This window comes from Schistocerca gregaria, chromosome 3, assembly GCF_023897955.1.
Source record: "Schistocerca gregaria isolate iqSchGreg1 chromosome 3, iqSchGreg1.2, whole genome shotgun sequence".
NCBI lineage: Eukaryota > Metazoa > Arthropoda > Insecta > Orthoptera > Acrididae > Schistocerca > Schistocerca gregaria.
The window spans coordinates 157,997,162-158,014,357 of NC_064922.1; the positions used below are offsets into that span (position 1 = coordinate 157,997,162).

The 17,196-nt window shown below is 46.3% G+C and overlaps 1 protein-coding gene across 2 annotated transcripts in view; it reads left to right on the forward strand.

Annotated features, from left to right (window-relative positions):
• The window catches only part of LOC126353915 (histone H1-I-like), a 38,145-nt gene extending 21,291 nt beyond the window's left edge, over positions 1 to 16,854 (forward strand). The window contains exons 2-3 of one of the 2 annotated variants that reach the window (XM_050003148.1): positions 3,242 to 3,713; positions 16,429 to 16,854. In XM_050003148.1, coding sequence (XP_049859105.1) covers positions 3,242 to 3,713; positions 16,429 to 16,555 — 599 coding nt within the window. In that variant the 3' untranslated portion in view covers positions 16,556 to 16,854. Of the gene's footprint in view, positions 1 to 3,238; positions 3,714 to 16,428 lie in introns of both variants that reach the window. The other variant, XM_050003147.1, reaches the window with a different exon arrangement.
• Positions 16,855 to 17,196: the final 342 nt, after the last annotated feature.

The window sequence follows — 17,196 nt, forward strand, 5'->3', positions numbered from 1 at the left end:
CACAAGGAGTCATCTTCAAACATTGTTCCACGAAGAGAATCTTTTAGTTTGCCAAAGAGATGATAGTCACATGGAGCCAGGTCAGGACTGTCGGGTGTTTCAGTGTTGTCCATCAGAGTTTTGTGATGGCTTCCATGGTTTTTTGACTGACATGTTCCCGTGCATTGTCGTGCAACAGCAAAACATCCTGCTTTTGCCAATGTGGTCGAACACGATTCAATCTTGAAGTTTCTTCAGTGTCTTCATATGTACATCAGAATTTATGGTGGTTCCACTTGGTACGATGTGCACAAGCAAGAGTCCTCCGGAATCGAAAATCTCTACAGCCATAACGTTTCCAGCAGAAGGTGTGGTTTTGAATTTTTTTTCCTTGGGTGAATTTGCATGATGCCACTCCACCGATTGCCACTTCGTCTCTGGTGAAAAACGATGGAGCCATGTTTCATCACCTGTCACAATTCTTCCAAGAAATTAATCTCCATTCTTGTAGTGTTCCAAAAGTTCGTTGCATACCGTTTTTCTTGTTTCTTTGTGAGCCACTTCCTACTCCTATCCCAACGTAGCGTGACAATTCGTTCACTGTGATGCGTCTGTCAGCAGTCACCAATTCGTTAACCCTGCGCATTGTGTAGAGTGTGTGCAGTACGTGGCCTGCCGCTGCGAGGGCAATCCTCAATATTGCCGTGCCCGCTTTCATCACGTAAACTGCTTGCCCACCGACTAACTGTACTGCGATCGACAGCAGCATGTCCATACACCTTGCATGATACCACGTGTGGGATGGAGAAAGATGTGTGAATTTTGATATAAATTCTATAAATGAAATGCAAGGAGTGCTGTTCAGCATATATGTGGTTTAGTCAGTGAAACTGCATTAAACGGAACATGCAATAATTATTGAAATTTTATCAAATTCATTTAACAATGACTCACAACTTATTCAAATTATGATAAAAATAAAGGGTTGCCAGATACTGTAAAGTATCAAAAATAAAAAAAAACAAATAGAATTGAATTGACACCAAGAGTTCACAAGTGAATTATATAAGTCGCCTGCTCTGGTATTTGCCTTCTAACATAGCATTGTATGACTTCATTCTAATTTAAAATATAAATTACGCGAGACGGGTTGACCTGATGTATTAAATGAGGAAGGAATAAAAAACCAGCTGAAAATATGGCTCTCTTAGCGGGCAAACGGTGAATACTGTGCCTTGCGTCTTTATGGGCATCTAACACATTGCAAGGAAATTGAAGAAAGCGAAAGAATGCACAGCTAGGAAAGCTGGCGTTTTCTGTGTTATCATGGTCATAGCGTGGTCGGCGTGGCGGTGGAGTCGGCTGATTGCGTGCGGCTGCATCAAGACTCTGCCGGCGACGTAGTTGATAGCGTCTAACATGCCCTACGCTGAAAATAGTGACCCAAACCTGCTACTGGAAGTTATAATTACTGGACGATGGTATACGTCCATCTGCAACTGCAAACCTACGTCAAACTGCATTAAACAAATCTGGAAACTGTTGTAACAGTACTACCGTCATCGACATGTAGTAAATCAAAATGTGATCCTGAGTTAAGCTCTTGATAACGCGCGCAGTGAGTGAAGCTCGCCTACTGGGATCTAACAAAATTTGCTCTCTACGCTGTTTGCGACGAATGCAAAGTGCATTGTCTCATGACAAGCGATAAGAGTCCTTGCGACTTATCGGAAGCAATATTCGGAATGCCCAACACCAAAACTCGTGCACTCCTTGGGGGGAGAGAGAGAGAGAGAGAGAGAGAGAGAGAGAGAGAGAGAGAGAGAGAGAGAGAGAGAGACTGACTCACTCATGCTAGTAGTTGTTCGTGTTTCAAATCCTGGAATATTTCGTTCGTCTTCCTTGGTGAAGGAATTTCGGAAAACAGCGTTCAATAAACTAAGACTTCTCCCTTTGAGTATTGCCGCTACGTTCCCAGGTGTTCTGCTCGCGGGAAACGGCCAAAATTCCTCGGGTCACTTGAGATTCTTGGACACCCAAGTCGTGTTGTTGCTATTTAACTCGCCGCTCTACGCGCGTTACCTAGAATCGTGACAAAACTGCTTTTCGCTGTACGTTTGTAGTTTCCGCTGGCTCGGGCACACGTGCGACAGTCCACGGCTTCCCTTGGCAGCGTGTTGATGTATGCAGCGTCTTTGCCTGTCGCTAACCCTCTGGGGGCCTGACCTCTGTGAAGCGTGCCGACATGGGCGCGCGACCACCGTTCGCCCGTGGGCGCACTACCTGTGTCAAGCTGGTCGCCGGGCTTCCCAGCTAGGAACGCATCAGAAGAATTCCTTTCACGCACAAAGTGTACCAAGTTTGCAAAGAGAAGAATCATAGCCCTTTACCGCTGCTTAATGACACAATAATTAACCTTTATCACACTTCATATATTGCAATAACTAATGACTGATTTTAAAAGCAACTATCTCCTTCAATTAAAAACGAGGAGCTTTCTACCTTTTTCTACCTTTTTCTACCTTTTTCTACCTTTTTCTACCTTTTTCTACCTTTTTCTACCTTTTTCTACCTTTTTCTACCTTTTTCTACCTTTTTCTACCTTTTTCTACCTTTTTCTACCTTTTTCTACCTTTTTCTACCTTTTTCTACCTTTTTCTACCTTTTTCTACCTTTTTCTACCTTTTTCTACCTTTTTCTACCTTTTTCTACCTTTTTCTACCTTTTTCTACCTTTTTCTACCTTTTTCTACCTTTTTCTACCTTTTTCTACCTTTTTCTACCTTTTTCTACCTTTTTCTACCTTTTTCTACCTTTTTCTACCTTTTTCTACCTTTTTCTACCTTTTTCTACCTTTTTCTACCTTTTTCTACCTTTTTCTACCTTTTTCTACCTTTTTCTACCTTTTTCTACCTTTTTCTACCTTTTTCTACCTTTTTCTACCTTTTTCTACCTTTTTCTACCTTTTTCTACCTTTTGGAGATGTTTCCGACTGTCTCGTTTTCACAGCACAGGAATTCTATGACAGCACATAGCTTCTGGCGAACGTAAAGTGTAGTAACGGCGCCACTCGCGGAACAGGTTGAACTAAGTTTGAAAACAAGCGGGAAGGATGTATCTACACACTGTAAAACTTTCACACACGCAGGATGAAAACTGTATTTTTACAAAAATAGTGGGCATTTCTTTTGGAGTGACCCTCGTAGTACGCGCTGACGATAAACGCCGTAGCGGGTTGTAAACAAACGTGCGGCACTCAGCAGGTAGCGTGACGACAGCGGCGGGGAGCGGCGCGGAGCAGGAGCAGCGGTGCCGGCAGCAGATGCAGCGCGCCGGCGAGCTGTGCAAGCGGCTGCTGCGCCGGCTGGACGTCGCTGGCGCCAGCCTGCGGCGCGCGCTCGACGGCTGCCGGCGGGGGCTGGAGCGCCTCGAGGACGACAACCGCCAGCGCCAGCAGCAGGGGGCCGGCCGCCAGCCGGGCGAGGAGCAACTGCAGGCGCAGCCGGCGGCTGTGGCGCCACCGAAGCCGCCGCCGCTGAAGACGCGGGCGAGGCCGCAGACACCGCCGCCGAAGCAGAAGACCCCGCCGCAGGCCAGGCACAGCAAACCTACCAGGAGGGCGCTGACGCAGATTCAGCTGAAGCAGGTCCCCCTGCAGAAACAACCGTCGCCACCCGTGCCAGCGAAGGTCGCAGCTAGGACCGGCGCTCGTGCCACCAGGGACGTTCCAGCCAGGTAAACTACTGCAGACGGTTTGTTTTTGTGTGCTTCAACCCAGACACACGTCTGGTGCAGCTATCGACTCTATAGTCAGATCAAAACTACTTAATAGTTCACACTTCATACGCTCGACCTTGTTTCCTTCAATCAGACCACTCACACCACTCAAATCACACACGAACCATCCGCCATTGCCGAACTACTGTAACAATAGTTTACTTCCAATTCTTTGTTCGGCAATCTTTCTTAGTGTTCGGATCCTGAACAATGAGTCCGGCGCTTTTAAAACCGAAGTTAACGGAATACACTCGTTTCATACATAGAACTAAACACTACCTGATGCTTCTACACAAGAAGCGATTCAGTATCATTCACTGAACTGCCAAGCAAACTGGTAAAGGCATGCATATTCAAATACAGAGATCAATAAACGGGCAGAATACAGAATATGGCGCTGCAGCTGCTGACACCTATATGACAAGTGTCTGGTGCAGATGTTACAGACCCCCTGTGGGTCTGGGGTAAGAATAGGCCCGAGGTATTCCCGCCTGTCATAAGAGGTGACTAGAAGGACCCCCCCCCCCTCCCCCTCAAGGGGATAGTTTGCACCTGTGTCCAGAGACGGTGCGACGACTTACATTTGTGGTCATTTTGGTTTTTCGCTTATTCTGGTTTCTTCCTTAGTTTGTTTCCTTGCCCCCTTCCTTGCCTCCCCTTCCTTGCCTCCCCTTCCTTGCCTCCCCTTCCTTGCCTCCCCTTCCTTGCCTCCCCTTCCTTGCCTCCCCTTCCTTGCCTCCTCTTCCTTGCCTCCTCTTCCTTGCCTCCTCTTCCTTGCCTCCTCTTCCTTGCCTCCTCTTCCTTGCCTCCTCTTCCTTGCCTCCTCTTCCTTGCCTCCTCTTCCTTGCCTCCTCTTCCTTGCCTCCTCTTCCTTGCCTCCTCTTCCTTGCCTCCTCTTCCTTGCCTCCTCTTCCTTGCCTCCTCTTCCTTGCCTCCTCTTCCTTGCCTCCTCTTCCTTGCCTCCTCTTCCTTGCCTCCTCTTCCTTGCCTCCTCTTCCTTGCCTCCTCGAAGGCTGACCCACGTGTAATTCCCCACCCTGGGTAGAAAAGTAAGGCATGCATGTACTGTCAGGTAAAGGCCAGGCCGAGGGAGGGGAGATAGCCTGAGCTGACACCTTGCGACCATCCCGATTGGTCCCTCCGTCCGTTTCTCGGGCGGTGCGACCTGAGATGTGAACAATCATCTAAGGCGGGAGTGTAGTCAGAGACGGCCCCCACAAGAGAGGAGCGCGCCATCGGAGACGCCGGTAATCATGGGGGATACTTCTGCAATGGTTTCATCTTCCACTATGTCTGCTCACAAGTGTAAGTTCACTGAGTCTCAGCCACAGACAGTTCTTCCATCGTTGCCACAGTTCCTTCTTGTTTCTCGGTCTGACGAAGGTCACGACTTCTCCATGGTCACACCTTTCATTATTCAGAAAGGTGTCGCCGCAATTGCAGGTCCTGTAAAGTCTTGTTCCAGATTACGAAATGGCACCTTGATGTTAGAAACAGTTAGTGCCCTCCAGGCACAAAAATTGCTTCTTGCTTCACGGCTCCACACCTTCCCTGTCCAGGTGGAAGTGCACCGCACTTTAAATTCCTCACGTGGAGTCGTTGATACACGCTCCCTCGACGGATTGTCCGAGGAAATTCAACACTACCTGACCAGGGCGTAACGGCTGTTCATAGTCATGAAAAGGGTTGACACGAACATCATTCCAACCCGTACTGTCTTGACATTTGACATAGTTAAACTCCCATCGAACAATAAAGCGGGCTTTGAGAATTTCCGTTTGCCCTAACATCCCAAACCCTACATGTTGCTATCGGTGTCACCAGTTCAATCATACCAGCCAGTCCTCTTCCAATCTGGCCAAATGGGTTGTGTGTGGCAAGGATGCCCATGAGGGTGCATGTCCACCTCCATCCCCTCATTCCATTAACTGTATGTGTGACCACGCTGCTTCCTCTAGAGATTGCCCCATTTTCAAAGACTAAAAGCTCATTCAGGAAATCAGAGTGAAGGAAAAGGTGTCGACCTTTGCTGCTCGAAAATTATTCGCCAGTCGAAAGCCCACTGTGCCTCAGACAGGAAAATACAGCACTGTCCTTGCCTCTCCTTGGCCAACAAAGGCGGCGCCCACACAGACTTGTGATCTCACCTTTAGTGACCTGGTCGTCAGAACGGCCAGCGTAAAGGTCGCCCGTTCAACTTCCCCACTTTCACCTGCTCACTTCATGGCTCATCCTTCATTGGGTTCTGCTAAATCTCGATCCCAAGTCAGGCACCCGGACTTCCAAAAAAGAGCATACTCGTGAGTATTTTTTTACATACTCCAATTTCACAACCATCGGTTCCTCCATCTAAACAGTTTCCAAGAAGGCTAATAAGAAACCCAGTTCCTCTCCTCTGCCATTGCGTGTCAGGAGCTGCTTCTGAACAACCTATGGATCAAGATCTTCTGCCTTTGGCTGAGTGCCGTTCCACGCTGTCGGTCACAAGCTCTGAGCAGTCGTTGAGTTGACGGAAACCTTGGTCACATTCTTCCATTTTATGTCCACCCTATGTCCATTATCCTTTGGAATACCCGTGGCATTCGAGCCAATCGGGATGAAGCGACGATCCTCTTACGATCCTACTCGCCAGTCATTTTTTGTCTTCAGGAAACAAAGCTACGTCTCCATGACCGCTTTTCACCCATTTTCAGACAGTCCGATTTGATCTCCCCTCTGTTGAAGGCACTCCATCACATGAACTCATGATTCTTCTCCATGATAGTCTCCATTATCACCCAATCCCCTTTAAACTTCCTTCCAAGCAGTCGCTGTCCGTCTTTCCCTTTCTGGATACACCTCTCTTTGTACTGTAGACATTCCATCGTCCACACCAATGGCACGAGCTGATCTCCATCTTCTTGGTCAGCCTACACCCCCCCCCCCCTCCCTATTTGCTAGTTGGGGACTTAAATGACCACCAGCCGCCTTGGGGATCTCCACGTCCTTGTCTGCGTGGCTTACTATTGATAGACTTCTTCCACCAAGCAGACCTTGTTTGCCTCAACACTGGGGATCCTACATTTTTGTCTGCCTCCACGACAAATTTCTCTCATTTGGAACCTTTCGGTCGGTACTGTTCTGCTAGCTCGGCGCTTCGAATGGTTCGCCCTTGCTGATACACTCGAGTGACCACTTGCCCTGTGTCCTTCGATTACAGCCACAACTGCTATATATGCGCCCAAGACGGTGGAAGTTTGCCCAAGCCGATTGGACACTTTTCGTCTCTAGGGACATTCGATGACCGTCGCTTTCCTAGCGTCGACGATGTCACTCATATTACAAACGTTATTCCTACAGCTGCGGAACGTTCAATACCTCGCACCTCCGAATTAGCTCGGCGCCCCCCCAGTTCCTTGGTGGAATGAGACATGCCGTGACGCAATACGTGAGCGCGACGTGTTCTTCGCGTTTTCAGACACCATCCTACTTTGGCCAACTGTATCCGCTATAAGCAGTTCCGTGCGCGATGCCGTCACGTCATCCGCGATAGCAAGAAAGCAAGCTGGGACTTCTTTACTAGCTCATTTAACACCTTCACTCCTTCCTCGGAAGTTTGGAGTCGGATTCGGCGGTTATCAGACGCGCCTAGTTTCTCCCCGGTCTCTGGGCTCACTGTCGAGCATGATACATTAGTGGACCCCGTCGCAATTTCTCATTGGTGAGATTTCGGGCTCTTCAAATTGCCCGCCAGCGTTTCTCCCGGAAAACGTTCAGCGGAATTGCGACCTCTTCCTTTCTCCTCAAAATCGCGAAAGCTACAAACTGTTTTCTCCATGCGGGAACTCCGCCATGCTCTCATCTCGCTCCTCCGCCCCAGGACCGGATGGTATCCACATCCAAATGTTGCTGCATTTATCATACCATAGTCTGTTCCCTTCTTTGAATTTGGACCGACAGTACTCTTCCCAGACGATGGCGGGGAGCTATCGTTCCTGTTCCGAAACCTGGAAAAGACAAATATCTCCCCTCTAGCTATCGCCCCATTGCTCTCACGAGTAGTGTAAGTAAGGTTTTGGAGCGTATGGTGAATTTCCGTTTAGCTTGGTGGCTGGAGTCCCGCAGTCTTTTAAAATCTGCCAAATGCGGTTTCCGAAAGCATCGTTCTGCAATTGACCATCTTGTTGCTCTCTCCACTTATATCATTAACAATTTTCTCCGGAAACGCCAAACAGTAGCAACATCTCATGATCTGGAGAGAGCATACGATACCTGTTCGAGGACAGGCATCCTCCGCACACTGTTCTCTTGGGTCTTTCGCGGTCGGTTGCCCCTTCTTCTTTGCGAATTTATGGCAGAGCGCACATTTCGAGTGCTGGTGAACACTACTCTCCCGTACTTTTTCCCAAGAACCTGGGGTACCCCAGCGCTCCGTGCTATGTGGTGTAGTTTGCCATTGCCATTAATCCAATTATGAATTGTCTCCTTCCTGATGTCTCGTGGACGATTTTGCGATCTAATGTTTTTTGTCATCAGTCTACTGACTGGTTTGATGCGGCCCGCCACGAATTCCTTTCCTGTGCTAACCTCTTCATCTCAGAGTAGCACTTGCAACCTACGTCCTGAATTATTTGCTTGACGTATTCCAATCTGTCTCCCTCTACAGTTTTTGCCCTCTACAGCTCCCTCTAGTACCATGGAAGTCATTCCCTTATGTCTTAGATGTCCTATCATCCTGTCCCTTCTCCTTCTTAGTGTTTTCCACATATTCCTTTCCTCTCGGATTCTGCGTAGAACCTCCTCGTTCCTTACCTTATCAGTCCACCTAATTTTCAACATTGGTCTACAGCACATCTCAAATGCTTCGATTCTCTTCTATTCCGGTTTTCCCACAGTCCATGTTTCACTACCATACGATGCTGTACTCCAGACGTACATCCTCAAAAATTTCTTCCTCAAATTAAGGCCGGTATTAGACATAAGTAGACTTCTCTTAGCCAGAAATGCCTTGTTTTCCATAGCGAGTCTGCTTTTGATGTCCTCCTCGCTCCGTCCGTCATTGGTTATTTTACTGCCTAGGTAGCAGAATTCCTTAACTTCATTGACTTCGTGACCATCAATCCTGATGTTACGTTTCTGACTGTTCTCATTTCTACTACTTCTCATTACCTTCGTCTTCCTCCGATTTACTCTCAAACCATACTGTGTACTCATTAGACTGTTCATTCCGTTCAGCAGATCATTTAATTCTTCTTCACTTTCACTCAGGATAGCAATGTCATCAGAGAATCGTATCATTGATATCCTTTCACCTTGTATTTTAATTCCACTCCTGAACATTTCTTTTATTTCCAGCATTGCTTCCTCGATGTACAGATTGAAGAGAAGGGGCGAAAGGCTACAGCCTCTTCTTACTCCCTTCTTAATATGAACACTTCGCTCTTGATGGTCCACTGTTATTATTCCCTCTTGGTTGTTGTACATATTGAATGACCCGTCTCTCCCTATAGCTTACCCTACTTTTTTCAGAATCTTGATCAGCTTGCACCATTTTATATTGTCGAACGCTTTTTCCAGGTCGACAAATCCTATGAACGTGTCTTGATTTTTCTTCAGCCTTGGTTCCATTATTAGCCGTAACGTCAGAATTGCCTCTCTCGTGCCTTTACTTTTCCTAAAGCCAAACTGATCGTCACCTAGCGCATTCTCAATTTTTTCTATTCTTCTGTATATTATTCTTGTACGCAGCTTCGATGCCTGAGCTGTTAATCTGATTGTGCGATAATTCTCGCACTAGTCAGCTCTTGCCGTCTTCGGAATTGTGTGGATGATGCTTTCTCGAAAGTCAGATGGTATGTCGCCAGACTCATATTCTACACACCAACGTGAACAGTCGTTTTGTTGCCACTTCCCCTAATGATTTTAGAAATTCTGATGGAATGTTATCTATCCCTTCTGCCTTATTTGACCGTAAGTTCTCCAAAGCTCTTTTAAATTCCGATTCTAATACTGGATCCCCTATCTCTTCTAAATCGACTCCTGTTTCTTCTTCTATCACATCAGACAAATCTTCACCCTCATAGAGGCTTTCAATGTATTGTTTCCACCTATCTGCTCTCTCCTCTGCATTTAACAATGGAATTCCCGTTGCACTCTTAATGTTACCACCGTTGCTTTTAATGTCACCAAAGGTTGTTTAGACTTTCCTGTATGCTGAGTCTGTCCTTCCTACAATCATATCTTTTTCGATGTCTTCACATTTTTCCTGCAGCCATTTCGTATTAGCTTCCCTGCACTTCCTATTTCATTCCTCAGCGACTTGTATTTCTTTATTCCTGATTTTCCCGGAACACGTTTGTACTTCCTCCTTTAATCAATCAACTGAAGTATTTCTTCTGTTACCCATGGTTTCTTCGCACCTACCTTCTTTGTACCTGTGTTTTCCTTCCAAACTTCTGTGACGGCCCTTTTTAGAGACGTCCATTCCTCTTCAACTGTGTTGCCTACTGCGCCATTCCTTATTGCTGTATCTATACTGTTAGAGAACTTCAAACGTACCTCGTCATTCCTTAGAACTTCCGTATCCCACTTCTTCGCGTATTGATTCTTCCTGACTGTCTTGAACTACAGCCTACTCCTCATCACTACCATATTGTGATCTGAGTCTATATCTGCTCCTGGGTACGCCTTACAATCCAGTATCTGGTTTCGGAATCTCTGTCTGACCATGACGTAATCTAATTGAAATCTTCCCGTATCTCCCGGCCCTTTCCAAGTATACCTCCTCCTCTTGTGATTCTTGAACAGGGTATTAGCTATTACTAGCTGAAACTTGTTACAGAACTCAATTAGTCTTTCTCCTCTTTCATTCTTCTTCCCAAGCCCATATTCTCCTGTAACCTTTTCTTCTACTCTTTCCCCTACAACTGCATACCAGTCGCCCATGACTATTCGATTTTCATTCCCCTTTACATACTGCATTACCCTTTCAATATCATACACTTTCTCTACCTGTTCATCTTCAGCTTGCGACGTCGGCATGTATACCTGAACTATCGTTGTCGGTGTTGGTCTGCTGTCGATTCTGATTAGAACAACCCGGTCACTGAACTGTTCACAGTAACACACCCTCTGCCCTACCTTCCTATTCATAACTAATCCTACACCTGTTATCCCATTTTCTGCTGCTGTTATTACTCGATACTCATCTGACCAGAAATCCCTGTCTTCCTTCTACTTCACTTCACTGACCCCTACTATATCTAGATTGAGCCTTTGCATTTCCCTTTTCAGATTTTCTAGTTTCCCTACCACGTTCAAGCTTCTGACATTCCACGCCCCGACTCGTAGAACGTTATCCTTTCGTTGAGTATTCAATCTTTTTCTCATGGTAACCTCCCCCTTGGCAGTCCCCTCCCGGAGATCCGAATGGGGGACTATTCCGGAATCTTTTGCCAATGGAGAGATCATGACACTTCAACTACAGGCCACACGTCCTGTGGATACACATTACGTGTCTTTAATGCAGTGGTTTCCATTGCCTTCTGCATCCTCATGTCGTTGATCATTGCTGATTCTTCCGCCTTTAGGGGCAATTTCCCACCCCTAGGACAAGAGCGCCCTGAACCTCTATCCGCTCCTCCGCCCTCTTTAAGGCCGTTGGCAGAATGAGGCTGACTTCTTATGCCGGAAGTCTTCGACGGCCAATGCTGATTATTTATCAAAATTTAGGCAGTGGTGTGGATCGAACCCGGGACCGAAGACCACGGGTTCATCTTTTACGATCTACTACAGCTCTCAATGGACCAGCCTTCTTGAACGTTTTCAGGGCTGTCTCGATCGCCTCCCCTCTTGGAGCATCGAAACAGGCTTCCGCTTTTCTTCCAGTAAGACAGTTTGTATTAATTTTTGGCGTTGTACGGAGTTTCTTCCACCTTCTTTACATCTAGGACCTGTAGATTTTCTGTTTTCGGACGTCGCTAAATTCTTGGGTCTTATGTTTGACAGAAAACTGTGCTGCTCCTCCCACGTTTCCTATCTTTCGGCTCGCTGTCTGCGATCCCTCAACACCCTCCGTGTCCTGAATGGTACGTCCTGGGGAGCGGACCGAGTGGTCCTTCTCCGCCTCTATCGCGCCTTAGTGAGCTCGAAATTGGACTATGGAAGCATAGTTTACTCCTCTTCTCGGCCGCCTATTCTTCGGCGTCTCGACTCAATCCACCACCGTGGATTACGTTTAGTGTCTGGAGCTTTTTACACCAGCCCTGCGGAATGCCTTTGTTGAGACTACTGAACCTCCGCTGTCCAATCGCCGAGCTGTGCTTCTGAGTCGTTATGCTGTCTTCCATGCCTGCTAATCCGGCCCATGACATTTTTTTTTTGACGCCTCCTTGGATTTAGGGCATGCAGGCCGCCCTTCCTTCCCACTACCACCGGGAGTCCTCTTCCGTCAACTTCTCCATTCTCTTTCCTTCCGCTTTCCTAAAACTTTCTTGGCAACTTGGGATACAGCACCGCCTTGGCTCCATCCGCAGACCTGGCTGCTCCGTGACCTTTGTCAGTTTTCCAAGGATGGTACATCTTGTTTATCGTCGGGCATTCGCTGCTCTATGCTCACAAATGATGGGGGCCACATTTATTTACACTGATGGCTCGAAAACATCGTTAGTTGTTGGGAGTGCCTATATTGTTGGCGACACCCCAGATAGATTTCGGCTTCCCGACCAGTGTTTGGTTTATACTGCGGAGCTTTAAGCTGTTCTCCAGGCTGTCCAATACATCCGTCGCCATCTGCGGATACAGTATGTTATCTGTTCAGATTCTCTCAGCTCTCTCCTCAGTGTCCATGCTCTCTACCCTGTCCGCCCTCTGCTCCATCGGATTCAGGACTGCTTCCACTTGCTCCACTTGGGGGCGTCTCTGTGGCGTTCCTCTGGATCCCAGGACATGTTGGTATCTGTGGAAATGAGGCGGCCGATATAGTGACCAAGGCAGCAGTCTCTCTTCTTCGACCAGCTATTCGCATGATTCCCTTCGCCGATCTACGGAGTGGTTTATGTCATCGTGTTCTTTTTTTATGGCGCGATAATAAATTGCGGGACGTGAAAGCTCTTCCCTGTTCTTGGACCTCTTCCTCCCGAACGCGTCGTCGGGAGGAGGTAATTTTAACTAGACTCCGGATAGGACATTGTCTTTTTAGCCATCGACATATTTTAAGCGGCGATCCTCCCCCACTGCTCTCTGCTGTGGACGGTGACACCTTTTACTTGAGTGCCCATATTTTACGCGCCCGTCTACAGCTGCCGCCTGAAATATCGTCCATTATAGCAGATGACACGCGCTCAGCCGATCGCGTTTTCGAGTTTGTGCCAGTGAGATGTCAGTCATTTGAAGCTCTTTCGGGACAACCAACCCCTTTCTGTAGTGGTATTTTAAGCTTTCTTTCTGCTTTTAGTTTCTCCAATTTTTTGTTTCGTTCCCATTGCTGCTGGTTTCCATTTTCGTTTTTTACCTTTTCCTAAGTCACAGACCGTGCGCTAATGGCCATAGCAGTTTTGCGTCCTAAAACCAAAACAAAAAAGGAAAAGAAACGTCATCGCCGGCCGGAGTGGCTGAGTGGTTCTAGGCGCTTGTCTGGAACCGCGAGACCGTTACGGTCGCAGGTTCGAATCCTGCCTCGGGCATGGATGTGTGTGATGTCCTTAGATAAGTTAGGTTTAAGTAGTTCTAATATCTACGGGACTGATGACCTTAGAAGTTAAGTCCCATAGTGCTCAAAGCCATTTGAAGTCGTCTGTGATCTCTCTGAGAAGATAATCCTCACTGCTAATATTGCCATGCCCTGCTTGATAAGCCCTGTTCGCCATCGGCCAATTCTGTGGTGGAGCACCACTATGGTCACTGCAATCCATGATTGTCATCGCGCCTTGAAACATCTTAAGTGGCTCCTGTCCTCTGCCAATCTTATTACCTTCAAACATCTTCACGCCAAAACTCTTTACTTAGAGAAAACAAGTACGTTAAGAACTCCCTCTCTAGGTTCAAATGTCCCTTCATGCGTGTCGGCTACACTCCACACCATCAATGGTTCTCTGTGGCAGTCAGTCGTTCCAGGTCTCGCCCTTCCAGGTGGTGTTTGTACAGATCCATCAGTTCTCACGAAAAACATCGTGACCAATTTTGCGACAGCATCCATGTCAGCCTCATATCCAGCTGCCTCCCTCCTCCAGAGTGAGCAGGCTGAAGCAAGTGGAATACTATAATAACCTTTTACTGGGTGGGAGCTTCTTCTGGTAATCCCCACTTTCCACTCCTGTCCTCTTTCCATCCATAACTAATTGATTTAACCCTCAAACCTCCATAACACCGCTATCACCTCCAGGTGTTTAACTACATGTGGCTCCAAGGTATTTGCTTTCCAAAGTATTGTGCTTTCTGTCCTTAAGCCTGGCAAACGTTACTGACCCATCAGTCTGACCAATGTTACCTGAGGTTACTAGAATGAATGATGGTTCACCAGCTCAATTTGGTCCTTGAATCTTAGGACCTTTCATCTCCTAACCATTGTGGGTTTAGGGAAGGACAGTCTGATAAATCATCTGCTTAGGTTGTAAACCACTGTTCAGCAGGCGTTTTCTCAGCGCCGCCATCTTGTCGAAGTTTTCTTCGATCTTCGTAAGGCCTAAGACAGAGCTTGGCGCTATCGCATCCTCCTTACTCTGTGGGCGTGCTGTTTCGTGCACCTCCCGAATTTTATTTACCAGTTCCACTAGTCATTCAGACTCCAGGTTGGCACCGTTTTCAGAACTCTAGACACAGGAGAATGGTTATCCACAGGGCTCAGTATTCTTTCTTCAAATCGCCATTAGTGGTCCTGTGGTCACCCTTGCTCTGTGTATAGATTTCTGTACTTGGGCTAGCTACCACTGGGTGGCCTCTGCAAAACGATTGCTTCAGGGTGCCATCCAGTGCACTTCCATGTAGACACTCTCGCATTGTTTCCAGTTATCTTAAGTCATGGCTGGTGAATTTCTGTTGCTGTACTACAGCTCTTCGTGATCTGGAGCTCTACTGTGTTGCCCATTACCTGACTGCACTCCCCAGTTAAATTTCTGGGGTCTTCCTGACAACAAGCTTATTTGGTTGCCCTATATCTGTCATCTGAAGCTTGGCTGATTTGTAAACTGTCCTTTGCTTCCTTGGCTTCCTTCGACCCTTCCCAGCCTTTACCAGGCCTCAGTTTTGTCCTGTCTGGACTATGGCTCTCTGATTTATGGATCAGATGCCCCTTCCATGTTGCTCCTGTTGATCCTGATTCACCATTGTGGTATCTGTTCAGCCACTGGTGTCTTTCACACTAACCCTGTGCATAATCTTTTGGTTCATGGTGGAATCCCACCCACTATGTAGATTCAGCTATTCCAGATCCTAGTCTTTACATCAAATCCCTTTTTGCTTAATTGTGGGCTGACTCTTGGGAAGCTACCCTGTTGCCTAATAAACTCTGTACCATCAAGGTGACTGCCACACAGTGGAATTCTTACCTCTGCCTCCCCAGTGGAAATCTACCATCCTCTGTGGTCTTCATATTTGCCATACTGGATTGACACATGGGTTTTTGCTCTGCAATTAGCTGCTCCCCTTTGTAGTTGTGGAGCACCACTCACTGTGATCTATATTTTGCTGGACTGCCCCTTGCCTTTTGGCCCTCCAACCTTCCTTGTCTTGGGTGTTAGCAGACGACCCTCACATTATGTGATATGTACTTTCGTTTATAAGTCCTTGAATCTTCCTCTTGAATTAGTCCCTCAATGTAGGCATTGGTTATGGAGACCTTGACATTTCCTTCTCGCTGACCAAGTTGTCCCCTCCTTTTCCTTAAATCTGTTGTGCTGTTTCTCCTTTTCTTGTCTTATTCCCCTGATGTTGCCCATTGTTTCCGATAATGGTATATTGTGAGCCTTGGGACGAGTCGATGGCTGTGCCCCACCATGCACAGCATTTTTAGGGCACCCCTGCTCTCCCCACCCCCTCCTGTTATTTCCTTTTCCTGCTGCCTGATGCCCCTTTTCCCCTTCTTTGTCTGCACATTGACTGGGCTGTGCTATTTGTTGTCCCTGCCTTGTTTCCTGCCTTCCTAGACCATAGGACCAATTACCTAATTATCTCACTGTTTGGTCCTCTGCTCCAAATCAATAAACCAACCAATAACCAAGGATCAACGTGCTTCTTTGTCTTCGAAAGCAATTCGTGAACATATGGCCACTAGATGACTTAGACGCAAGTTACGCAAACTCCTCTGTTGGAACCAGTGTATTTAAGAAAGTTAGTTTTCAGAATCTTGGAGTGCAGCTTGATCTACTCAGTTAGTTCTAGCAGCATAAACATTTAATATTAAACCTACACTCAGAGAAAATAATTGACACAAGATCTTATTTCAAATGCTTGTAACCGTACTTAACATTTTAAGTCCATACTTATCTATAAGGTAGCATAGTGGAACAATAAAAATTGTGCTTTAGAAACAATGTGGAACAATTGCCAAGTCCATCAGTGTCACTTTTGTTATAGTGTTTCCAGAGTGGTAACCATCTCTTTTCCTTGCAACTTTGGTAAGAATGTTTTATGGCAGGGAAGACTGTTTTAATGTGATTGTGTGAAACTGAGAGACTTAAATTTATGGCTTTGTTTTTAGGAAGAATGAGAAGGGGAAAACGTCTCCCACTCTACTGGAACAGAAACCTGCAATCAAGGTGCAACCGAAAAAACCGAACTGGAAGAAATTTGTACCGAAACCATGCAAAAAAGGCTTAGGGGACTAGTTTTGGTACGAAGTCTGAAAAATAAGAAACTAATATGGAATATCAGTGCAGTAAAAGAGAAGTCTCAACAGACAAAAATTTTGTAAATGCAACGTTATTTCTTCTATTCAAAAACTAAACCTAGAACACTTTAAATGGTTACATGTACTCCCAAGCTTGCGTGTAGTTTTCAGTGTTCACTAGTAAGCTGGGAAACTTGTTGAATTTTTTTGTATTTTATTATGTTCATGTTAGTCACTGAACGTTCATATTTTTTAAGACTGTGGATCTTCTCAAATAAACTTGAGCACGTTATGAAAGGCTTGTGTGTAGATCCTACAGATTATTTATCATTAGGATTACTTTTCCTCTCCTGCATACCACGTTACTGATGTAGACACAAAATAAGTTTTCGTGTGGTGCTAACTAAATTACTTCCAAAGACAGTAATGTTAAATAAATGAACCTTATAGAAGAGCAAAAATTACAAAGCATCTTTCATTTCTATGTCTGTGAAACGGCAGAGAAGACATTGGTCCACTTACCTATGTACTTAAGTCACTCCTGCAATGTACTTAGTTAATCAAAACTATACTTAATTTGGAAATGGATCCTTACAGTAACATATTTCGAATACAGACGTGACTGATTCTGAGTTTGAA